A 20,862-nucleotide genomic window follows, 5' to 3' on the forward strand; every position below is an offset into this window, starting at 1 on the left:
GCGTATCAAAACGAATGCCGTTATTAGAACTGATTAAAAAGATTAAAAGACCCCCAGCTGGCTGCCAACTTCGTCTTCATTGCCCTCGGTCTCGAGGCATCCGGGTGCTTGTGTCACGGTAGGGGTTACGGGTATCAGTGCAATTCCAACATTCGCCGCATGCACATCGAATTCCATCCCTCGCAGCTGGCCCTCCCCTTGCGGGGAACTCAACGAAGGGATTGAGGATCCTGTCGCTGGCCGCTTACTCGCGAGGTTGTGGGCTGGTTGCATTGAAAAGTTGTAAACCAGGAGCCAGGCTGGTCGTGATCAGACAACAAGAGTGTGACCAGCTGAACTAATGTCGGCATCGCCCATCCCATCTTTACTATGTTGGCCATCTTGGCCAGGCGGTCGTGGGGCGGACCGGTCGACTTGGCTATCAGCTTGACCATGATTACTCAACCCGCTTAAAAAAAAAAAAAGCCTTTGGCCGAGTGTGTCGGCCACGATTTGCGGTGCATTTTGCTTTGAGAGCGGGAGGAATCGGTCCCATGAAACACGGAGCCCCGATTCCCGGGTGACGCCACGTGCAGACCTGCGGTACAATGTGCCTCAGCTTGCCAAATCCAGATCGTGCCGACCTCCATCAATGCACCCATGGGAACAAAGTAGTGAAGAGCTCATCTCGGGCGGGGCGGGCAAGGCCAGGCGTCGGGTATGCTAAACCAGGACAGCAGTCACTGCCCCCACGTCTGCGGTACTCGCGCCGACTCTCTGATCCCAACTCAATCGAGCGTTGAAGGCAAACCGAATGACGCAAGTGTTCCCAGCGCAACCCCCCTGGGCTGTTTCCGTATCAGGTGGGCGCCTTTCGGCGGTCGTTGGGTGCCGATCTGACGAGATCAATGCCATTGACCGGCGCCCGAAATCTGTTTCCCGGCATCCAGCAACACTGCCCAACAGACGAGTGATGTTGTGTCGGCCGATCTCCACCAGCCCGGTCCCAGAACTTCTCGAAAGTCGACAAACCAGGGGTTTATGTGGTGAAGGGTCCAGCCGGACGGTGTTCGTGCTCAGCTAGTTTTCCCCAGCTCCGATCAACCGAGCTGCCAAGCAACATTATATCTCCCGGTTCGATGAAGAAGCTCGTCACCAGCTTCGAGCCTCGCTCGGTCATAGGTTCCTCGCGCTTTCATGTTCCAGCCACCCATCACCTCTTTCCTTCTAAACCTTGTCCCGCTCTCTCTCCTAGACATCATTACCCATCCCGGCCCCGTCTTGTCACCATCCCACACCTCACACCTCGCTCGCACCAAACCATCACCCATTCGGTAAGGCAGGGCAGGGCAGGGCAGACAGGCGCGGCGACCAAACCAAGCCCACCCCCCCTTCACACCCTCACACCCCCACACATCCATCACCACCCTCAAAAACTCAAACTCAAACCTTCTCCCCCTCCTCCCTCCCCGCCACCACCCTCCTCACCCCGCGCTCCACCCCCTCCAACCTGCCCTCCACACCGGCCAGCGCCTCTCCGTACTTCAACACCCCCCCTTCGTACCACGCGCGCACGGCGGCCTCGCTGCGCGCCCGCAGCGCCGACACCTCGGCCGCCTGCGCGTGCTGCAGCGCCGCCGCGCCGCGCATCCGGGGTCCCAGCGCCGCCAGGGCCGCGCTCTGCTTCGTGTCGGGGATGGGGGTGTCGGCGGTGGCCGCGGTGAGCGAGGACGCGATCGTCGGGAAGGCGGTTGCGTAGGCGAGCACGGTGGCGCGCACCGCTTCGGGGGGGAGTTGGGTTGGTGGGAGGGGGGTGGTGGTGGTGGTGGTGCCGGTGGGGTTTGTGGTTGTTGTTGTTGTTGTTAGGGAGGGGGGTTGGAAGAGGGTTGGGTGAGATTTGTCTGTTGAGAGCGCGGGGAGGTTAGTCGGGAATTTTGAATGATGAAGGAGGTTGGGGAAGGGCGTACAGATTTTGAGGATCTCGGCGTAGACGCGGAAGTGGTGGAGGAGCTGATTGAATCGACGCTCGAGCTCGGCGAGGGATGCCGTCGCCGACTCCTGTGGTGGTTCGGTTGGGGGTGTTGTTGAGCCGTAGAGAATGTGCTCGATTCGCCGCATACGCCCCTCCAGCAGCGAAATGGTGGTCAGCGTTGTTTCGTCTAGCGTGTTGTCCATGGCGTCGGTGTTGGCTATTGTCGATTGCAGTCGAGAAAGGAAGAGAGGCAGCATCAATGGCTGCTTGTGGAGTCCAATCGAATCCCCTGCAGCTTCACCCGGCATGGTGTGATTTAACAGCTCACACGGTGCGATCATCGATTAACCCAGTTCATTCTACTAAACCACGACGTACCATGTGCTTCTCACGAACAATCCTAACACGATCCAGAAACAAAACCAACCACCACTATGGAAAATCAAGTCAATATTTCGGCCGTTTGCCGACAGGAACACTGCGACTTTCAAGCGACTTACGCGTCCTTGTTGCGGTAAGTACAAAACATCCGGTCTCGACATACCCATTCCCACATGTGTATTTTTTGTATGTACATACCAATGATGGTCGCTAACTACTGTGTAACCTACCTGATTCAGAGCCCACGTTGCTGCCACCTACTTGGGGCCTTTGGTTTACGAGCAGTGTGGGCGCAAGACGACTCGGGAGTCCGGTCTAAAAAGGCATCGCCAAGGGCACGAGAAACCGGACCGGCTGCATTGTCCTTTCTGTTACCAAGGGTTTTTTCGTCTAGACGTAAAAGGTCATCATGTCGTCCGGTATCATTCGGCCGCTCTAGAGAATATCATCACGTTCGGTATGTTCCCTTGAGCGAAGGCGGCACTTGAACGGGCGACACTAATAAAGCACTGTTTTATTAGCCCTCTCCCACAACCACCCCGCGGTCATGAACCTGCCTGTGGGCCAGGCCGCAAGGGAAAACCAAGCCGAGTCCATGCACCAATTCGAGCCAGTGCACCAATCCGAGTCCGAGCCCAGAGACGCGCTCGACCCCACTCCCGACCCTCGGCGCGCCTCGGCGGCGTGGGTGAGTTCCAAGCCCGGCGCCGTCGACCGGAAGCATCCATTCTTTACGCTTATTAGGGCTATTGAAGTTCGTGAGGAGATGGAACACTATATAAATACATGTAAGCGTCAAAGAACAGGATGACGAGATGGACGGCATGAAGAGGTGAACGGGATGTGCAAAGCAGGGTAACCGTCATGGCAGCCGAAAGCAAGACCCCGGCGCCAAGGCGTCAAGATCAGATTAGATCCTGATAAGGCTCTTGGCCTTTTGCCGACTTCCCCACTGCTGCTGGAGTTGGTTCCATTTCAGGTACAGCACTGTGAGCAGCCACTGTACTTCAAAGTACCTCGCTACCTACCACCTAATGGAAGTTTAGCAACCGCGGAAGCCCCCGTTTGTCGGCTTCACGGCTTCACGGAAATGGTATGAAGTCCAGCTAAAATTTGGGGGCAGGAAAAGGCAGAGCGGTATTGCATCTCCTGCAGCCATGGATGGAAGTGGAGAATGCTGGTGCTGGACGACTCTTTTTATCAGTCGCGCCGGATCTAATCAATCAATCGAGCCATCTCCGAGTTAACTCTCCACCTTCCCCCAGGGTACTGAATCCTGATGCGTTACTTGGCTACCGCTAAGCTGGAATTAGCAGTCGAGACCTGTTTTTCTCAACGACCCAGAACTGCCGGTTTCGGGGGATGTCGGTTCAAGTTGAAAATGTTGCTTCGAGCGGAGTCCGGTCGTACCAGTACGAGTCACGCCTTAAAATACCATCCTTCGCCGTCCCCTGTACTGCCTGTTTTCCCACTGTTGCATGTTGACGAACCCAGCAGTGAATGATGGCGATCCTCAAATCCAACCTGCTCTTCAACCGCAAGAAGCCGGCCAAGGCCGCCGCCTTGGACTCCTCCTCACCTGCTGCCGACGTCGAGATGACCGCCGACGAGAAGACGCTCGACGCAGAGGTTGTTGAGGCCGGTATCAACGATCTTAAGGGTGATACTCTCCGCAATGATGTCCAAACTGGTGTGCAGAAGATCCAGGCCGTCACCTTGACTTGGTCCAGGACATCGATGTTCTCAATTCTCTGCCTGTATGTCTCTCCTGCAACCGGTTCCCCAAACCCGTTTTCATATTGACAGCATCGCAGTCTCTGGCTAGTCACCTTGGCCAATGGATTCCGAACCGCCATATTCTACAGCTTGACTCCTTATGCCACCAGTGATTTCCAAAACCACTCGCTCTTGACCACTATCAACATTGTCTCCGGAGCCATAACTTCCGCATTGTACATCCCGGTCGCGAAGCTGGTTGACGTCTGGGGCCGTGCCGAAGGGTGGCTATTCATGGTCGGCTTGTCGACCGTGGGACTAGTCATGATGGCCGCATCCAGGAATATCGAAACATACTGCGCCGCAGATGTAAGGGGACTCCAGCTCCCGCACCTCGAATTTATGGGCTGACAGTTGCATGCAATAGGTATTCTACTCTGTCGGGTTCGCTGGGATGAACTATATCCTCTGCGTCCTCGCGGCCGATGTAACCACCCTCAGGAACCGTGGTATTGCCTTTGCCTTCACCTCCTCTCCCTACATGATTACCGCCTTTGCCGGGTCAAAGGCTGCTGAGAAATTCCTGTCGAACGTCAGCTGGCGCTGGGGGTTCGGCGCTTTCGCCATCATCATCCCCTGTATCGCCTCCCCGGTATACTTCGTCCTGAGAGCCGGGTTGAGGAAGGCTGAGCAACAAGGCATCATCCAGCTCACCGAGCGTAGCGGCCGAACCCTGATGCAAAATATCAAGCATCACTTTTTTGAGTTTGATAGTGAGTGGAAGTCCATATGCCTTCGCTTGCTTCGACCGTCCTGACAGTTTCTAGTTCCCGGGGTCATCCTCCTGGCTGGAGGCTTTACCATCTTCCTCCTCCCCTTCACCCTGGCGTCCACCGCCCCCAACGGCTGGAAAACCGACTATATCATTGCCATGATCGTCACAGGTTTCGTTCTGATTGTCCTTTTCGGGCTTTACCAGGTCTACTGGGCCCCTCAGCCGTTTCTTAAGCACGAATTCCTCACCGACCGCACTGTCATCGGCGCCTGCTTGCTCGACGCAACGTATCAAATGTCCTACTATTGCTGGAACAGTTACTTTACCTCCTTTCTGCAGGTCGTCAGCAACCTCGACGTCGCAGAAGCAGGTTACGTTGGGAGCACGTTTCAGGTCGTTTCGGGCGTCCTGCTCTTCCTCGTTGGCTACCTCATCCGCAGAACCGGCTACTTCCGGTGGCTTCTCTTCATCGGTGTGCCATTGTACATCTTCGCCCAGGGTCTCATGATCCATTTCCGCCAGCCCAACCAGTACATCGGATACATCGTCATGTGCGAGATCTTCATCTCGGTCGCCGGCGCCACATTTATCCTCATTATGCAGCTCTCCGTCCTCGCGGCCGTCGACCACCAACACGTCGCGGCTGCACTGGCCGTGCTCTTCGTCTCGGGCGGCATCGGTGGTTCCGTCGGCAACGCCATCTCCGGCGCCATCTGGACCAACACCTTCCTCCCCGCGTTACAGCGCAACCTCCCCGAATCGGCGCTCCCGAACATCACCATGATCTACTCGCATTTGCCGACGCAGCTCAGCTACCCGATCAACTCCCCGGAGCGTCTTGCGATCCAGGAATCCTATGGCTATGCTCAGACGCGGATGTTGGCGGCGGGCACGGGTCTGATGGCGCTGAACTTTGCTTGGGTTGCCTTGATTCGCAATTACAACGTCAAGAAGATGACTCAGACCAGTGGAGTTGTTTTCTAGCCTGGAGGTCATGGCGTGGCATGTTTGAATGTGGGGTGTTGAGTTGACTTCCCACTATTACCTAGGTAGGTATGGAATAGTCAACATTGTTGCCTTCTCTGTGATAGTTCTCAACAAAATTAGCAATATCAAGGCCGTGCGAGCTCTGTGATAACCACTGCAAAGCAGCTGGCATGCATTCATAATGGCAGAACCACCATTTATCTGAACAGGTACGGGAGATAAGCACCTGGCAATCATTTACCTCTCTGATGCACACCCCCTTCACACCCCTTCGCTCTTTGTTGGCCCCTCTCGCCTAGGTACATGCTGGGAAATAGCAGCGGTACTGGCGTGGGTGTTGGCGGCTCTCCAGGTGCCTTCGAAAAGACCGCTGGTTGCTGAGTCTGCGGCCGCACTCATTGCAGACCAAGGGGTTTGGGAGATGGGTACTCGCAATGTTGACCCTGTACTGTCGGTGTTAGTGGGTGTGCGCCGCGGCGACTTCAAGGGAGCTGCCAGCGGGTTGGACTGACCGAAGCGACGCTGCATCTGGGATGGTGCATTGCAGCCTGCGTATTTGCAGTGGACGACCATGGCTTGATCCAATTACTCGTTGCTGATATTGTATAGAGACATGAAGAACGGTGCGAGTCTTGTGTGCTCACACGGATCTGTGGTATGAGAATGTGGGTGAACTTGTGTGTGGGTTGAGAATCGAATAACAGTGCGATGAATTAGAGTGCACGTTGCTACTTTCTGGGGGAACTGACCAGGTACCTGGCACTGCCAAGCCAGCTGGGAACCATCTGATCTGTAACAGGGGTTAGGGTTGGGCATTGACTCGGCCCGGCCTTGGCCCATCTGGCCAGTTGATTGCGCCCCAATCTCGCATCAGCACCATCGTGTGATCAAGGATCTCTGGTCTCTGAACTCGCCTCTCTCCCGAAATTGACATTCCTCCTGCAACGCCAAAGTCGCCACCCTCCCAGTAACTGAGGCCGCGCATCGGAAACTATAACCAACACTCGTTCCGAAACCGCTGCGCGCCCTACGATTGACTATCGACTCCTCGCTCTGCCTCTCACCATTCGCTTGAGGGGCGACGACAAAACCAGAAACCCCCGATGGCGGCGACAGTGGGCGTATAGTCCAACCCCATCGAGTCATCTTCGACTTTTTTTCTCGATATACCTCCGTTCGAAGCCTGGGCGATCCAGTGCCCACCTACCGAGCCCACGTCTGGGCTAGATGACGGGATACCAAACGATAGCCTCTGGCACGGTGTCAGGAACTACCGCCGGAAACATGGCGCAGTATGTTATGGAGTTCAAGAGGGATCAGAACGGATTGATATTGACGGTTTATTTTTTGCAGTCAACGACGAGCTCGCAACCCCAAGGCGGGCGGAGGCCATGCCTCCATGTTGAGCAGCAACATCAACATCTTGAACACCAGTACGTTCAAAACATGAATACAGGAGAGGAAAGTGGATTCTAACCAGGCATTGCAGTCATTGGGGCCGGAACCCTCGCTATGCCCGCGGCCATGTCCCATTTTGGCGTTGTCCTGGGTGTCTTACTGATCATCTGGTGCGGTTTCACGTCCGCCTTCGGCCTCTACCTCCAGGGCCGCTGCGCTCGGTACCTCGACAGGGGAACGTCGTCCTTCTTCGCCCTTTCGCAGCTCACGTATCCGAATGCCGCCATCGTGTTTGAAGCCGCCATTGCGATAAAATGCTTTGGCGTGGGCGTCTCGTACATGATCATCATTGGCGACCTCATGCCGGACGTGGCGGAATCATTTGGCAGCGGGGACCTGGGTCTTCCGTTCCTGGATGACCGCCGGTTCTGGATTACAGCTTTCTTCCTGTTATTCATAATCCCGCTGAGCTTTCCGAAGCGGCTGGATTCGCTGAAGTACACAAGCATGGTCGCTCTTGCCGCTATTGGGTATTTAGTCCTGCTAGTCGTCTACCACTTTGCGGCCGACGAGATCCCCAACGACCGGGATATCCGGATCATTACTTGGGAGGGACCGGTGGCCGTGTTGAGTACGCTACCGGTGGTCATTTTTGCATACACTTGCCACCAGAATGTAAGCGAGCGGAGACTTAGCCCGGTGGTTTTTCTTGGTGGCGCTAACTCTTGCAGATGTTCTCGATCCTGAACGAGATCAAGGACAACTCGCCGGGCAGCATTGTAGGCGTCATCGGTTCGAGCATTGGTACCGCCGCGTCTGTCTACACCTTGGTTGCCATCACCGGCTACCTCACCTTTGGCAATGATGTCAAGGGCAACATTGTTGGAATGTGTAGGTGGCTCCTTTTAACATCGCATCTCTCTCTCACAACCCCACTAACACCACGACAGACCCCATGTCCATCGCGTCCACCATCGCCAAGGCGGCCATCGTCGCGCTCGTAACCTTCAGCATCCCGCTCCAAATCCACCCCTGCCGCGCCTCGATCGACGCCGTCCTCCGCTGGCGGCGCGGCCCCAGCAATCCGCGCTCCCCGATCACGCCCGGCGCCACCATGGCGTCCCCCGGCGGCGGCAGCCAGCCGCTCCTCCCCTCGGCGCGCGCCGCGTCCCCCACGCTCGACAGCCACGGCGCTCCCACGCATACCATGTCGGAGCTGCGCTTCGCCCTCATCACCAGCACCATCCTCGTGCTCAGCTACGTGACCGCCCTGCACGTCTCCACCCTCGACCGCGTCCTCGCCTACGTCGGCAGCACGGGCTCCACCTCCATCTCCTTCATCCTGCCGGGCCTCTTCTACTACAAGATCAGCGACCCCGACAGCATCCACCACCAGCGCCTGTCCAAGGAGGACGACGATGCCGCGTTGGACGGTGTCAATGATGACGACGACGATGATGGTGATGAGGAGGCCGCCGTGGTGGCCGGTGACCAGCAGCAGCAGATGGCTGGTTCCGGTTTGCTCGCGGCGAGCGTGGCCAGCCTGCGGTCGACGGCGAGCGGGTCGGGCCGCGCGAGGGGCGGCTGGCTGCGCTCGCGCCGCCGGTGGCGCTGGGACCTGGAGCATCTCGAGACGGGCCTGCTGAGGAAGCTGTCGCTCTGCTTGTCGGTGTATGGGTTTGTTGTCATGTTTGTGTGTCTGGGGATGAACATGTTTTTTAAGCACTAGTTGGTTGGTAGATACAAGGGAAGGGGATTTAGACGGGGGTGGGTTGGATGCCTGCCTGCCTGCCTGTTTGCCTGCCGGGTCTGGATCGCGAGGGTAGCCTCGATTTGGGCGCCGTTGTAAACTGGGCACGGGCACGGGCACGGATGTGGAATGGCGTAGATTTCTTGAGGGGTAAAGTTAGGATGAGATGTGTGGATATAGCAGTAGATCTTTCGGACCAGCGCGGAGTGTTGGGGATCCAGGGGAGTTTGGTGGCGTCTGGGCAAATGCTTTGGTTTTTGGAAAGGGCCGTGGGGGTTGAAGATATGCTGGGCATGTATGTACAGGACGGTTGATTGATACAGATGCAACGCAAGCAATATACGAGAATCCTCCCTTTTCCATTCCACCTTGGGTGTTGGACCTCGAGCCGGTTTGGCCGGTCAGGGTTGCCATGATGCGTTGGATTGCATGTCGGGTCGCTGGACCGTGGTTTATCCCAAGAATATGAGAGCATAGCATTTATTGCCCTAAGTTGCTCACGGTTGCTCATTCCCAGCTGGGTAGAACGGGAAACGAGTGGTCATGGTGAGATTCTGTCTGCTGCTGTAACCGCCGGCCGTAGGTGATCACTATCGGAGCGTGATTTCTCTCTCAACACCCATCCCGGTCCAACCGCCTCCCGTCTCCGGAACCCCCCTAAGCGAAGTCCATACCAGGCGCCGTCGGGAACCCAGGCGGTGTCTGTCCACCGTCCATCACGAAGACTTGGATCACTTGGTCCACGAACGGCGGGTGTCGGCCAGGGAAGATAGAACTTCAAGGGTTGATTCGTTTCCCCCTACCGGCCTCGCTCTATTATACAACCCCTCTCCCAAACCCCCCCCCCCGCCTTGCAAAAAGAAACGCCGTTGTATGTACATGTCGTCGGTTGTGTCGTGCCACTTGCGCACATGATGCCGGGAAATAGATGAATACAGTTGTGATATGATGTCACATCGTTGTTGTCATGTCAGTCAGTTGGGTGAGCTCATCACGAGGCTGTCTTATCCCCTCGCGGTGCGCCCGGGCTCGGTTTCGCAGTTGGTCGGTACTTGGGCGGGAGGATGCCGACCTAGAATAGTTAGCCCCCCCCATTCCTCCGAAATCGTGATGCCATGCTGGTGTGTGTGCCTACCAAGGAGAGCAGCCGCCACATGGTGTCGGTCGGCTGGGCGCCCACGCCGATCCAGTACTTGGCCCGCGTCGTGTCCAGCTTGATGTCCTTGTGCAGGGCGCCCGAGTCGTCGTAGAGGTCGGTCTTGGGGATCGGGTCGTAGGTTCCGATCACCTCGAGGGGCCGGCTGTTGCGCGCGGTACTGCGGCGGGTTGTTAGATCGAGGGTTGTTTTCCATGGGGGGAGGGGAGGTTGTGGGGGTGATGGTTGGGTTGGTTGGGTGGGGGAAAGCATACCGCGCATGAGAGACGACGATGTTGTAGAAGGGGGCGTTGGTGCGCCCGAAGCGCGCGAGACGGATCTTGACCACCATTTTCGGCTAAGGGTTGGGTTGCGGGTTCCTGCGAGTCGGGGTTGGTCGTGCGTTAGAGGTGGTGTGGTGGTGGTGTTGATGGTCGATTAGATTGATGAGTCGTGCACAGGCCAGCCCGCTGGAAATTTTGGACCCTTGCAACAGACCTCCGGCTTGGCATCGGTGTGGGCCAACCAGAGGCGTCAATCGGTTGACAGGAGGGCAGCCTGAGTCGACCCCTTCCCAAACAGGGCACTTGCTGCGTGCTCCCAGCCAGACGTTGCAGCTTGCAGGTGATGTCAGTTCCCCATTCCCCTCCTTTGAAGCCGACCGCGATATTTAGGTCGGAAAGCCCACCGTTGCTCCCGTTTTTCTAACACCTTCTTAAAATGAACCATTCCTCTTCTAACTGAACTAGAACACAACGCCATTAATACTTTAACGCATTCACACGGCTTGTCTACGATGGCGCTCAAGGTGCGCACTCTGACTTTGTGTGTTAAAGGCGTTCCTCCCTAGAAGGAAGAAGCACCTGGTGTTGCGGTCGCTTTGACATTCGATTTTCTAACATGACATGCCACCCAGACACTTTCGGCCAAAACGGCGGCAGCGCTGGATAAGGAGTTGATGAGCACCGGTGCTTTCTCGCTCGACCAGCTCATGGAGCTTGCCGGTCTCTCCGTGTCCCAAGTTGGTCGGTGAAATATTTCCCCATAGGCCTTCGATGTGATCTGTTTGGGTTAATATGATGATGAAATGCAGTTTACCGAGTCCATCCCCTCAACAGGGGAAAGAGGGTGTTGGTTGCTGTCGGTCCCGGTAACAATGGTGAGCGGCCTTTGTTTACTTTCGCTTGGTCAGTGCGCTCACGAGTGCCACGGCTCAGGGGGTGACGGTTTGGTCGCGGCCCGCCATCTTTGCCAATATGGCTACCAACCGAGCGTCTACTACCCGAAACGGCCCAAGAACGACCTATACATGGTGAGCATTTTATTTGTTTTCGGTTTCCGACTTTTAAATTTTTATTTTCCACCGTCGAAGTTCGTCCCGTGAGACTTGGTCCTCAGGGGTTACCCCTGAATGGCAGCGTGGAGCGGAGATGTCTTTTTATTAGCACTACGGCTATTCTCAAAATGCCCGCCGCCTCGTGGGCGTCGGCAACAGCTCTTCGTGTACTTGCTGATGTCTGTGCGCCGGCCAGCCCTGCTGGTTCTGGTTCTGGTTCCCCCTTGCGATAAGCCGCTGATTCGTGTACGTAGCGGCTTGCCAAACAGCTGGAAGCCCTCGACGTCCCCTTTGTGGATGACTTCCCGACCGCGCTGCAGTCGACCGACCACGTTATCGATGCTATCTTTGGTTCGTCGCTCCTAAACCCCTTATCTCCGTCCGTTCCGTTGTCGTGGGTTCCCAGCTAAACCACCCTAGGCTTCAGCTTCTCGGGCGAGGTCCGGGAACCGTTCCCAGCGGTCATCCAGGCCATGGCGGAGACCAAGGTCCCCGTGACCTCGGTTGATGCTCCTTCGTCTTGGGATATTGAGGCCGGTCCTCCCGAGTCCGGGGTCGGCAGCAGCTTCCACCCTGATGTTCTGATCAGCCTAACGGCGCCCAAACCCCTGGTCAAGCACTTTAGGGGTCGTCATTTTATCGGGGGCCGGTGCGTACCTTTTCCGAGTCTCCTCCGTTTTGGTTATCTTTGCTGAACTTCCGCGTTAGGTTTGTCGCGCCGGGAATTGCGAAGAAGTATGACTTTGACATCCCGGCGTATGAGGGGATCGATCAGATTGTTGAAGTTGGACCCGAAGGACTGAAGCTCTGAAGCGCCGGGTGTGGTTTGGTAAATGATGGTCTCTCCGGATCTTGGGCTCCCCTTCCCTTCTCTCCCCACTACATTAACGCACATCCACCCCCGGGGCTGTTTGGGCAGATCCGACTTGGGCAGCCCCCTTGTTCCATGGCGATCCGGGCGACGACGGTTCCGGTGGGACACCTCACCAACGGCAGGCGGAAGGCCAAGCACAATTCGACATAGACTAGGTAGTCTTTCCCACAGGCCGGGCATGCACTGCTGTGGTGCTCAGTGCACATTAACGGCAGCCCAGGAGTTTGCGGCGAGGACGCGTGTTTGGTTGTGGGAGTGGTTGTTGATGCTGGAATGCGTCGGGCGACATGTGGTTACGGCGGGTGTTGATATCTTTCGTTTTTGGTGTGGCTTGATAAGCTAAGCAGCTAAGCACATAAAAGCCTGGGGAGGCGGGAGAAGACGTGGCTGTTCCGGGAGAGGTCCGATACTGTTGTGCATGGAACGTCGTGGCCGGGGAGTGTACGTAGGGTCAGCTCAAGCTCCCCAGGGGAGAAGAAGGGGGGGGGGGGTTCTTGGTTGAGAGGCAGGCTTGGCACGGGCGACCAGCTGGGTGCGTCTCGCCACTGTAACTGTCTTGAATTACTGCAACCGGTGACTTGGAGAGCTGCTGCAGCTGGGGCGAACCATTGTGGGTAGCACGTCCGGCAAGGTCTGTCTGGAAATGGAAGTAATCGCTGGTCGATACGAGACAGAATGGGACATTTTCTTGCTCACGCGCAAGAGCGTTAGCTACTCGGCGCACCCCGTAATCCGCAGCGCGGAATGCGCTTCGTTGCTACCTGATCAATCTCTCTTCAGCACACAACGGAGCTCTGAGCAGTTAGCCGGAGCAAATGCTCCTAGGCGGATATCCCCCCTGCAGGTTTTGATAGGCTGGGACTGCAAGGGGCTCCGGGAAAGAGGGTCCTCTTCAAGCTCCTTGCACGAGCCCCCGTTTTTCCTCAAGAACACCTCGATGGTGCCGTCCATTGCGGGTTTGGGCCCGCGAGGGGGAAGCGGAGCCCCTGTCATGTGTCGCCTGTATGTCACCCAGGGCGGATGTCGAACTGTGGCCATCACAGCTCCGCAAAGCAACAGATTGGCTGCATTTGGGATGCGAAAGTTCAGTTGCAGCCCAGTTGCGAAGCTGCGATACACCTGCAACAGCTTGGGATACGCGTCGCCTGTCGACATGTCGCATCAGGGTCCTCCCACACCGGGCATGCACACATGTCATCTTGACCATGCAATGCACCGCATCTCGGCTTAGGTTAGGTGGTGAGAAGATCGATGACGAGCCCCGTCTTTCTATGTCGTCAGTTCGGCAAGCTACCCTGTCTCGCCTTGTATCGTGCCTACCAGCAGTGCCAGCTCTCGCTCGCGATAAGCGTCGGGTGACCAGGAACACCACGCAACATTCCTGTTCGTCCTGGTTGCCGGTCTCAGTTTGCTTGCTCAGCGTCATTCGAGAAGCCAATGGGAACCCGGGGCAAAGCCACTGATGAGATGAACCTTCCGGAGTTCTTGCTTCGTTGTTCCTGGCCAAGGCTGCTTCCGCCCCTCCACTGCCCCCGCACCGCCGGGGTTCCAGGTTGTCAAATGGAGGTGGGGGGAGAGCGTTCGAGGAAAAAAGATCTCTATCGAATGAGTCCGAATTGGGGATGGGATCTCGGTCTGGAACCCACCCCACCGTCTGCCGCCCGCCAGAGCCTTGCCGGGAGAGGAGCCGAACTGACCGCTGGTTCTGCGCGTCAACAACGAACGGACTTTTGCTTCGGTTGGTCATGCGCCAGGCACCACTTACGCGCTGTTCCAGGACAACTGGGCCGTGTCTGCGAGCAATTCTCCACAGGATCGCCGGGAGCACCCGCGTATGCCAGACACGTCGAATGTTTCTTCATGTTGGACTTGTCGACAATGGATCTCAAACATGCGGAAGTTTTCGCCCGGAACCAGTCCCACGGGTCGACAGCGGGTCCGCTTCGCCGAAACTGTCGGAGGAGCCTCGAAACGGGGGGGGAGGCGGGCGGGGACCCGCGGTACGAGCCTGGAACTTTCCAGCACAGTCCGCGTAGAGACCCTTTCCCACGCCGACCGGTTCCGGAGGTTTCGAATGTACGAAGAATGACCTGGTGAAGCTGGCCCTGTCCCGCGGCAATCTGTACGCGGCGTTACGCTGTCATTTGCGTCCCAGCCAGCAAAAGCTGTTGGAAGCACGCCAAGCAAGAAGTCGAAGAGCGCAGGGTGACAAGGACCCTGAATTTTGAGCAACCTGTGTGGCCCACATGCCGCACTCACATCCTTGTCTCGCTCCTTCTCGCTCGGCGTCAACGGCACCGACCAAAGTGGAAAGTGAAAACCAGCCTCGGGGCAAACGTTCACGACTTTCACTCGCAAACTGGAACCTCGTTTTGTGGATGCTCCGTCAGAATTGACGAATCGCAGAATTCCCCGAACCGCCATACGCCACACAACCGACAACCGTCTAAGCGTCTCCACGATATCAAGATATCCAGCAGGCATAATTCGGTAGTGTACTGCACACAGTAATAACTATTCGGAGACTCCGGGTGTGGCTGGAGCTGTTCGGCAGCTCGCTGGTTGGAAGCGGGTTCTCGACCGAGATTGCCACACATGCGTGACATGCTGCCCCAGTCCCCGGTGTGGTGGGATCGACCGTTTTTAGCCAGCGGTAGTTGCGCCACAATCGACAGTTATGCGAAAAAAGATTCCCATGACGAGCTGAGTGAGGCTTGCCACGCGGCTCGGACAAGCTTTTTTCTTTAAGCGATAATAAGTTCACCTCGAGTTCACCATAAATGCCATGTGAGCCCGGAGCCGATCATTCATCCCGCCACCCGACAGCTCCGCAGTTGTCCAAGTTTCGGTTAAGCGCTTCAGCAGCCACCAACCACCCAACGAGCACTTTGTAAATCCCGTGATGGCATGATGATATTCACCAACGGCACAGGCAAGCCAAGCTATGCCCCGGGAGTATTGGAATAATTACCTTCCTAATGTTTCTTCCCGTTCAGGGTGGCGAGCGTGGCTCCTGGTGTGATGCACGAGCAGGCATCAAGCACTGCATTCGCATGTCGAGCCTGATTGGGGAATGCACGGCAGGGGGGGAAGTTGGGCGGCTTCTAGTACAGACTCAACAGAGTACCGAATTTCCACCCAAGGTCGCCTTTTCATGTGGCGTTGTCATTTCTCAATTTCCGTCACCCCAAGAAAATAAATCAGTTAGCCTTGTGGGGATATTCTCCCATGCCGGTATCCAACAAACCATGACCTATGAGCACGACCTGGGGGAAGATGTCATCTCTGTTGTTACGTTTGCCCATCTTGCCCGGTGTCTTACCAAGACCCAAGAAGAGAAACTGGAGGGCACAACTGCGTTAGAGGCAGCGAAGGGGTGGGAAGAGGGCGTCCCAATGGATCGGCAGGGTTCGTATAGGAACTGACAGCTCAATAACCGCGAGTTAGCGTTGCTTCTTCAACGTTATGATGTGCCCTGATAACCACTGGCCACTTCTCTCTAAGAAAGGGGCTACTTTTACAGCGCCTGGCCTCCTGGCGAATCCCCCGCCCCGGTATCCGATGCCGGGTCCGGCCCTGACCATGAGCCCGCACGTCAGTACCTACCTACGGCGACGGTAGTGCGCCCTCGACAAGGAGCAGAGACCCGGATTAGCGGTGCCACCGAGCTAAAGTTAATACCACTTATCGCAGGAAGAAAACGGCCGAGACTAGGGACTAAAGGCTCCTTGGGTGGTAGGCCTTCCCGTTCGATGTGCTACCCACAGACAGGTCACATCTCAGCCCAACGCCAGCTGTGCCATCCCGGGCTTTCTAAGAGTGTCATTATTATGGGTACGGCTGCTGTATGTCCATTTAAGTATTGTGCTATCTGTGAGCTGACTCGGAGGAAATCAGAAGAGCCTGCATTGCGGTTGGTTGACACTTGGTTGATTCAGTTGTTGGGTCGGGGCGCTAGAATATACGGCAACACCTAATATGTCGTGTTAGTCCTCGCCGTTTGGTGTGATATTAATCCTGGGAGTCCCTCCACCCACCGACAGGACTGCAGGTTTCGGGGGCGGTCTAGGAAGCAACGTTGGGCGCATCCCGAGCTGTTTCCATGCACAAACTCTGGTGTCAGGTGAAGAGCAGCTTCGGGCCGGAACGCGTCACGGCGATGGCTTCTTCACTCGGTTAACAGTCAATAAGTCCAGTCGATAACGAGTTTGTCGCAGACGTCAAAACGAAGAACCGGGCCCCTTAAGGAAACCTGTCGGAATGAATGCAGTGGTTTATGTACCATCTCCTGCAACTGATCCAGTCCAGGGCTGACTACATTACAAGGGACGGCCTCTTGAGGAAGAGTCACATAACACCCACATAGTCTAATGGGGCACCAAAAGCTGATGTGCAGGGGCAGCGGCCCGACTAGGAGATAACCACCCCTTAGGTACGGTACTAGCTTAGCGAGCGACCGTCACCTAAGAGAACGAAGATTTTGAATCCTTCTGGCTATTATTCCCCATTCCGTTTCTACTTTCTTCACTTAATGTTTCTCGGCCATGTTCTTATCTAATTATCGAGACCATGTTTCTTCCACTTTGTTGTCAGGTTGCCCATTCTGGGAAATCGACCCTCTCAAAATCTCGGACCATGTGAATTATGTACCTTATGCGGGGTTTCGCGCTAAGTTAAGGGATTGGTTAGTTAACGTGTGCGAGACTTTCGCGACGCTCGAATCAGTGTCTCAGACTGGACGAGTTCGCATCCCTGGCTTTACCCCCGCGAAGTGGGAGCTCTTCAGCCCTGCTTCAGCTCCGCTCCTTCGTAATAACCCCCGGATCAACTGCAAAATCCCTTCCGTCTCCGGGCGAGTCTGCGTTGCAGGTTGCCCTTCTTTTGGCAGCCGCGCTACAACTCTTATCGCGCTATACGCTAGCCTCTCCTCTGGTTCCTCTGGTTCCATCACGGCCGGGCAGCAAGACCTCATCCACTCCCTGCCCGCAAGCTTCTCAGATATCGTTCCATCAACTCCCCGCCGACCAAATTTAGCCGGTATTTTTCATCTTCTGTCTGTATATGACAACCCGTTCACTGAAGAGTGTTCTTGCCCGTACCTGGCCTCCTTAATGGATATTCAATCTATTGATGTTCAGGGCGGGGAGACCTACGAAGCCGAGATCGAAGACGGGAGAAGGCTTGCGTTTCGGTCGTTGGGGTCGGGGAAGATAAGTTACAGAAGTTATATGGTAAGCCCCAAAATACGGATCCTTGGTCCGGGAAGCTAAAAGATGAGAAGGTCCGTTCAAACGAGAGTTGCGACAAGCGATGGGTTGGCGCCACATTGCCATTTGGAATTCAACTGCAGCTGGTGAACGGGAGACTTGACGAGGATGGGGTTGTCATCATTGCCATAAAGAAAGCAAAACCGGAACTGCTTGCCAAACAGGGTATCGGTCTCGCTGCAACACGGCAGCAGCTCGACACATCTGCACAATTCGGGGGTGTTTCCCATTGTCCCAACCACACCCCACTCAACGGAGAGGAGATGGGATTCGAACTGTCTACAGGGTGATCCGGTCTTTGGAATGGCTAGCTAGGTGTGAAGAGCCAAGGAAGTGTGACAGGAAAAGGCTTGAACTCTACCCACAACCGGCAGAGGAAAGGTGAGGACAATGGCCAAATGAATAACTACCGCCTACACAAACAAATGAACAAGAACAGGCGAATTCCATGAATAACCCCACCCCCCCCTTGAGCATCTGGCCGAGTACGTTTTGAACACGCGCCCCGGTTTCCTTGCAGCGCTCCATCGGAATGTCGAGAAGGTCCGAGGTGTACAGTGCTGAAGAAGAGTTAGCCAAGCTGTTAACGTCCCGTTAGACAGTGAGCAACACCCGGGCCACAATTCGCCCGCACTGCGAAAGTCTCCTTGCATACCGAGGCCCGTTGGCGTGTATCCCGGAAATATTCTGAGAATTCTATTCGGTTTGATTCTCGCCGGCCTTCAGTTCCTGCTTTTCCTCGTCTAAGCCCTCTTGGACCCATCTAAACCGTCTCTTCGCGCTGTCCAGATCGCTGCTGAGGACTGATAACCCTTCTAAGAAGACGTTCTGCGCCGCCACCATATGCGAACGCACCCTCCAGTCTTTCCATCCCAGCTTCTCGAGCGCCTCATCGTAGCGGCGCCGGAGGAGGCGCAGCTCCCACCGGTCGCGGGTGGACACCAACGCACCGTTGTACCGCTCGTCTTCCTCGTCGTACGTGTCGGGGATCCGAGGTATTCTCTCGTCGAAGGGTTCCGACGCCTGGAAAAGCAGTGGGTAGTCCCGGACGTACCAGTCGGGCATGGTCATGGCCGACTCCCAGTCGAGAATACCCGTCATCTCGAACGTGTCCGGGTCGACAAAAATGTTGGCGTCTCGGAGGTCTGGGTGGAAGAGGGAGAACCGGGGCTGTCCCGTCGCGGACGGATCGTCGGGGAAGAGCTCAGGGAGCAGGTTGCGGTAAGCTTGCACCGTGTCGATCGCTTCGTCGTATTCTTGGAGGAACTCGTCCTCGCCCTCGATCTCCAGCTCGTCTTCCACCAGACTTTCCCAATCCATAGCCAGGTGCGCAGCCGTCATATCTTCCTTGTGGTCTAGCAGAGTTTTGGTTGTCGTGATGACTTCTCTTTCGAACACGATGAGGTTATGGATCCAGTCACGGCACGATGGGAAAGGCCCGCGATGGGACTGCAGATAGCGGCGCCGGCCTGCAAAGAAGCAATTGTCCACGGCCGGTCCGACGACGTAGCAGGTGCTAGCCATGTCCCCGGCCGTCGTGTCATCGGCGGCTGTGGGGCTGCCGGTGGCCTGTTCAAGGACGTAGATGGAACCGATTTGATCGAACATGTTATCGGGTTTCCATAGCTGCGACAGAGCGCCGGCGAGCTTATCGGCAAACTCCAGCTTCTTTTCCCAGGGCATCTTCCGCCAGACGCTTCTCAGCTCAACACCCGGGAGCTTCTCCATGAGGCACCAGTCGTAGCCTAGCTCGGTATCGGCAGCAAGGCCCCAGGCCACGCACTTCGGGACAGGGACTGTGGTGCACTCGCTAAGGAAACGAAGTGAGGCCATCTCGCTTTCCATCTTGAGGGTCGGGTCGACCGGAACGGCGACCCGAAAAACGAGGGGTGCCGACCAGGCAGGATGGCTGACGTTGTAAACATTGTGATGCGCCCCGTCGGCGAGAAACTCAACCTCGATCTGCTCTTTGAGAGAGTTTGCGAAAGTCGGCTGCGCATACTTGGACCAGATCAAGTTCTTGATGACCGAGACGTCTGGTTCATGCGGCCAGATGGGGTGCGATTCCCAGCCTGAGGTCCATTTGACGCGGTCGTCTGGCAAGTAGGACTGCCACGCCATGTTGGAAAATCGAAAGCGATGTATTATGGGGGCAAACCGGAACGGAGGCAGGTTTGAGAAATGTGAAGTTGTGGTGAGTCGGCAGACGCGGGGCCACCTATAACCGAGGCAACAATGGAAGGTACGATGTGTTGGTTGTGCAATGGAAGCCACTCTGCTGTTCAAGTTTGCACCGCACAACCACGTGTTAGTGCGTCCGTGCCACGGGTACGGAATAATGCCTCCCTGGTACCTCCCTTAACCGGGCACCCTACCTACAGTATGGGCAAGAAAAGTCGGAATCCAAGTGTAAATAAATGTCGACCAAACCTGGTACTGTAGGAAAGAAACCAAAACCATCCGGGCACCCAAAGAAGCCGCGTTTACCGAAATTTGCTTTTCTTTTGCTTGATTCCTTCCATTCAGTTGCTTTTATTTTTCCTTGGGTTCTTGATTTCCTTCAGGTTTGGCTCTTGTTGGCCAGAGGGTGCTGAAGTCAATACTACCGGCCTAGGTTGTGCAGGCACCGTGGCAGGATGGCACCGATTGCCTGGCCGGTGCGACTCTCGATGTTTGATGCCCGCAATTGCATACGTGGTGTGGTGAGGCGCCGTTGAAGATATCTTATATATGTGCACTACTTCTCAGCATATAGCAATGATTTACTCGAGTGTCTATCTCCTTTCCAGGTCTCAGTCCAGTCCATATACGCATCAGAATCACCCAGCCACGCCAACCGAGCAGAGACTGACTCGTCGAACCATTACCTTACATAGGTACCTGCTCATCTTGCTTCGAGATGGCTCCGCAGAAGAAGTTGATCCGTGAATTCCTCGATGGGGTTTCCGATGACAAACTCTCCCACCTCGGCGGAGACGAACACCTTATCGAGATCGACATGGAACAAGGATTTCGACTCGATTACCAGGGAGTAAGTCGTTACAATCCTGTTGTTTTATGGAGGTGCGAGACGGTGAGATGGTCACGAGATCCACGGGGTCAAATTAAGCCTGGGTATCCCCGATATGAATAACTCGGCCTCTCAAACAGGTTGCTATCGGATTAACACCAAGTGTTCTTTCGTTTTGAGCACCTGCAACTTCGGTTGGATGTTTCGTAGCTCACTTTCACCATTCCCTCCCCTTTTGCTTCTCGCGCTGGTCAACGTGAGGATGACTAGGTAGCCTAGCTA

At 55.9% G+C, this 20,862-nt stretch overlaps 7 protein-coding genes across 7 annotated transcripts; 3 read left to right on the forward strand and 4 right to left on the reverse strand.

Moving 5' to 3' along the window:
* Positions 1-1,422: 1,422 nt before the first annotated feature.
* Positions 1,423-2,154, reverse strand: B0H64DRAFT_332490 (uncharacterized protein; the record flags this gene model as incomplete). The annotated part of the gene is made up of 2 exons (XM_062801050.1): positions 1,423-1,880; positions 1,947-2,154. 2 exons carry the CDS (start codon positions 2,152-2,154, stop codon positions 1,423-1,425), a joined length of 666 nt encoding a protein of 221 aa, XP_062653768.1.
* Positions 2,155-3,835: 1,681 nt separating this feature from the next.
* B0H64DRAFT_332580 (major facilitator superfamily domain-containing protein) lies at positions 3,836-5,807 on the forward strand (the record flags this gene model as incomplete). Its single annotated transcript, XM_062801059.1, has 4 exons — positions 3,836-4,089; positions 4,147-4,417; positions 4,476-4,821; positions 4,876-5,807. 4 exons carry the CDS (start codon positions 3,836-3,838, stop codon positions 5,805-5,807), a joined length of 1,803 nt encoding a protein of 600 aa, XP_062653769.1.
* Positions 5,808-7,322: 1,515 nt separating this feature from the next.
* Positions 7,323-8,937, forward strand: B0H64DRAFT_332428 (transmembrane amino acid transporter protein-domain-containing protein; the record flags this gene model as incomplete). Its single annotated transcript, XM_062801048.1, has 3 exons — positions 7,323-7,883; positions 7,940-8,099; positions 8,159-8,937. The coding sequence occupies 3 exons, from the start codon at positions 7,323-7,325 to the stop codon at positions 8,935-8,937; spliced, it is 1,500 nt and encodes a 499-aa protein (XP_062653770.1).
* Positions 8,938-9,801: 864 nt separating this feature from the next.
* On the reverse strand, positions 9,802-10,542 carry B0H64DRAFT_412991 (ribosomal protein S16 domain-containing protein). Its single transcript, XM_062804956.1, has 3 exons — positions 10,369-10,542; positions 10,094-10,274; positions 9,802-10,030 (listed from the first exon to the last, which is right to left on the reverse strand). The coding sequence occupies exons 1-3, from the start codon at positions 10,443-10,445 to the stop codon at positions 9,950-9,952; spliced, it is 339 nt and encodes a 112-aa protein (XP_062653771.1). The 5' UTR covers positions 10,446-10,542; the 3' UTR covers positions 9,802-9,949.
* A 347-nt stretch (positions 10,543-10,889) lies between these two features.
* Positions 10,890-12,240, forward strand: B0H64DRAFT_447325 (YjeF N-terminal domain-containing protein; the record flags this gene model as incomplete). The annotated part of the gene is made up of 7 exons (XM_062806989.1): positions 10,890-10,901; positions 11,010-11,118; positions 11,187-11,252; positions 11,311-11,405; positions 11,684-11,780; positions 11,850-12,078; positions 12,138-12,240. The coding sequence occupies 7 exons, from the start codon at positions 10,890-10,892 to the stop codon at positions 12,238-12,240; spliced, it is 711 nt and encodes a 236-aa protein (XP_062653772.1).
* Positions 12,241-13,657: 1,417 nt separating this feature from the next.
* Positions 13,658-15,034, reverse strand: B0H64DRAFT_61527 (uncharacterized protein). Its single transcript, XM_062808512.1, has 2 exons — positions 14,069-15,034; positions 13,658-14,002 (listed from the first exon to the last, which is right to left on the reverse strand). Exons 1-2 carry the CDS (start codon positions 14,785-14,787, stop codon positions 13,726-13,728), a joined length of 996 nt encoding a protein of 331 aa, XP_062653773.1. The 5' UTR covers positions 14,788-15,034; the 3' UTR covers positions 13,658-13,725.
* Positions 15,035-18,063: 3,029 nt separating this feature from the next.
* B0H64DRAFT_61535 (phosphotransferase enzyme family-domain-containing protein) lies at positions 18,064-19,832 on the reverse strand. The gene has a single exon (XM_062808513.1). The coding sequence runs from the start codon at positions 19,689-19,691 to the stop codon at positions 18,267-18,269; it is 1,425 nt and encodes a 474-aa protein (XP_062653774.1). The 5' UTR covers positions 19,692-19,832; the 3' UTR covers positions 18,064-18,266.
* Positions 19,833-20,862: the final 1,030 nt, after the last annotated feature.

The sequence above is a fragment of the Chaetomium fimeti genome (assembly GCF_033439085.1).
Source record: "Chaetomium fimeti strain CBS 168.71 chromosome Unknown B0H64scaffold_14, whole genome shotgun sequence".
Taxonomy (NCBI): domain Eukaryota; kingdom Fungi; phylum Ascomycota; class Sordariomycetes; order Sordariales; family Chaetomiaceae; genus Chaetomium; species Chaetomium fimeti.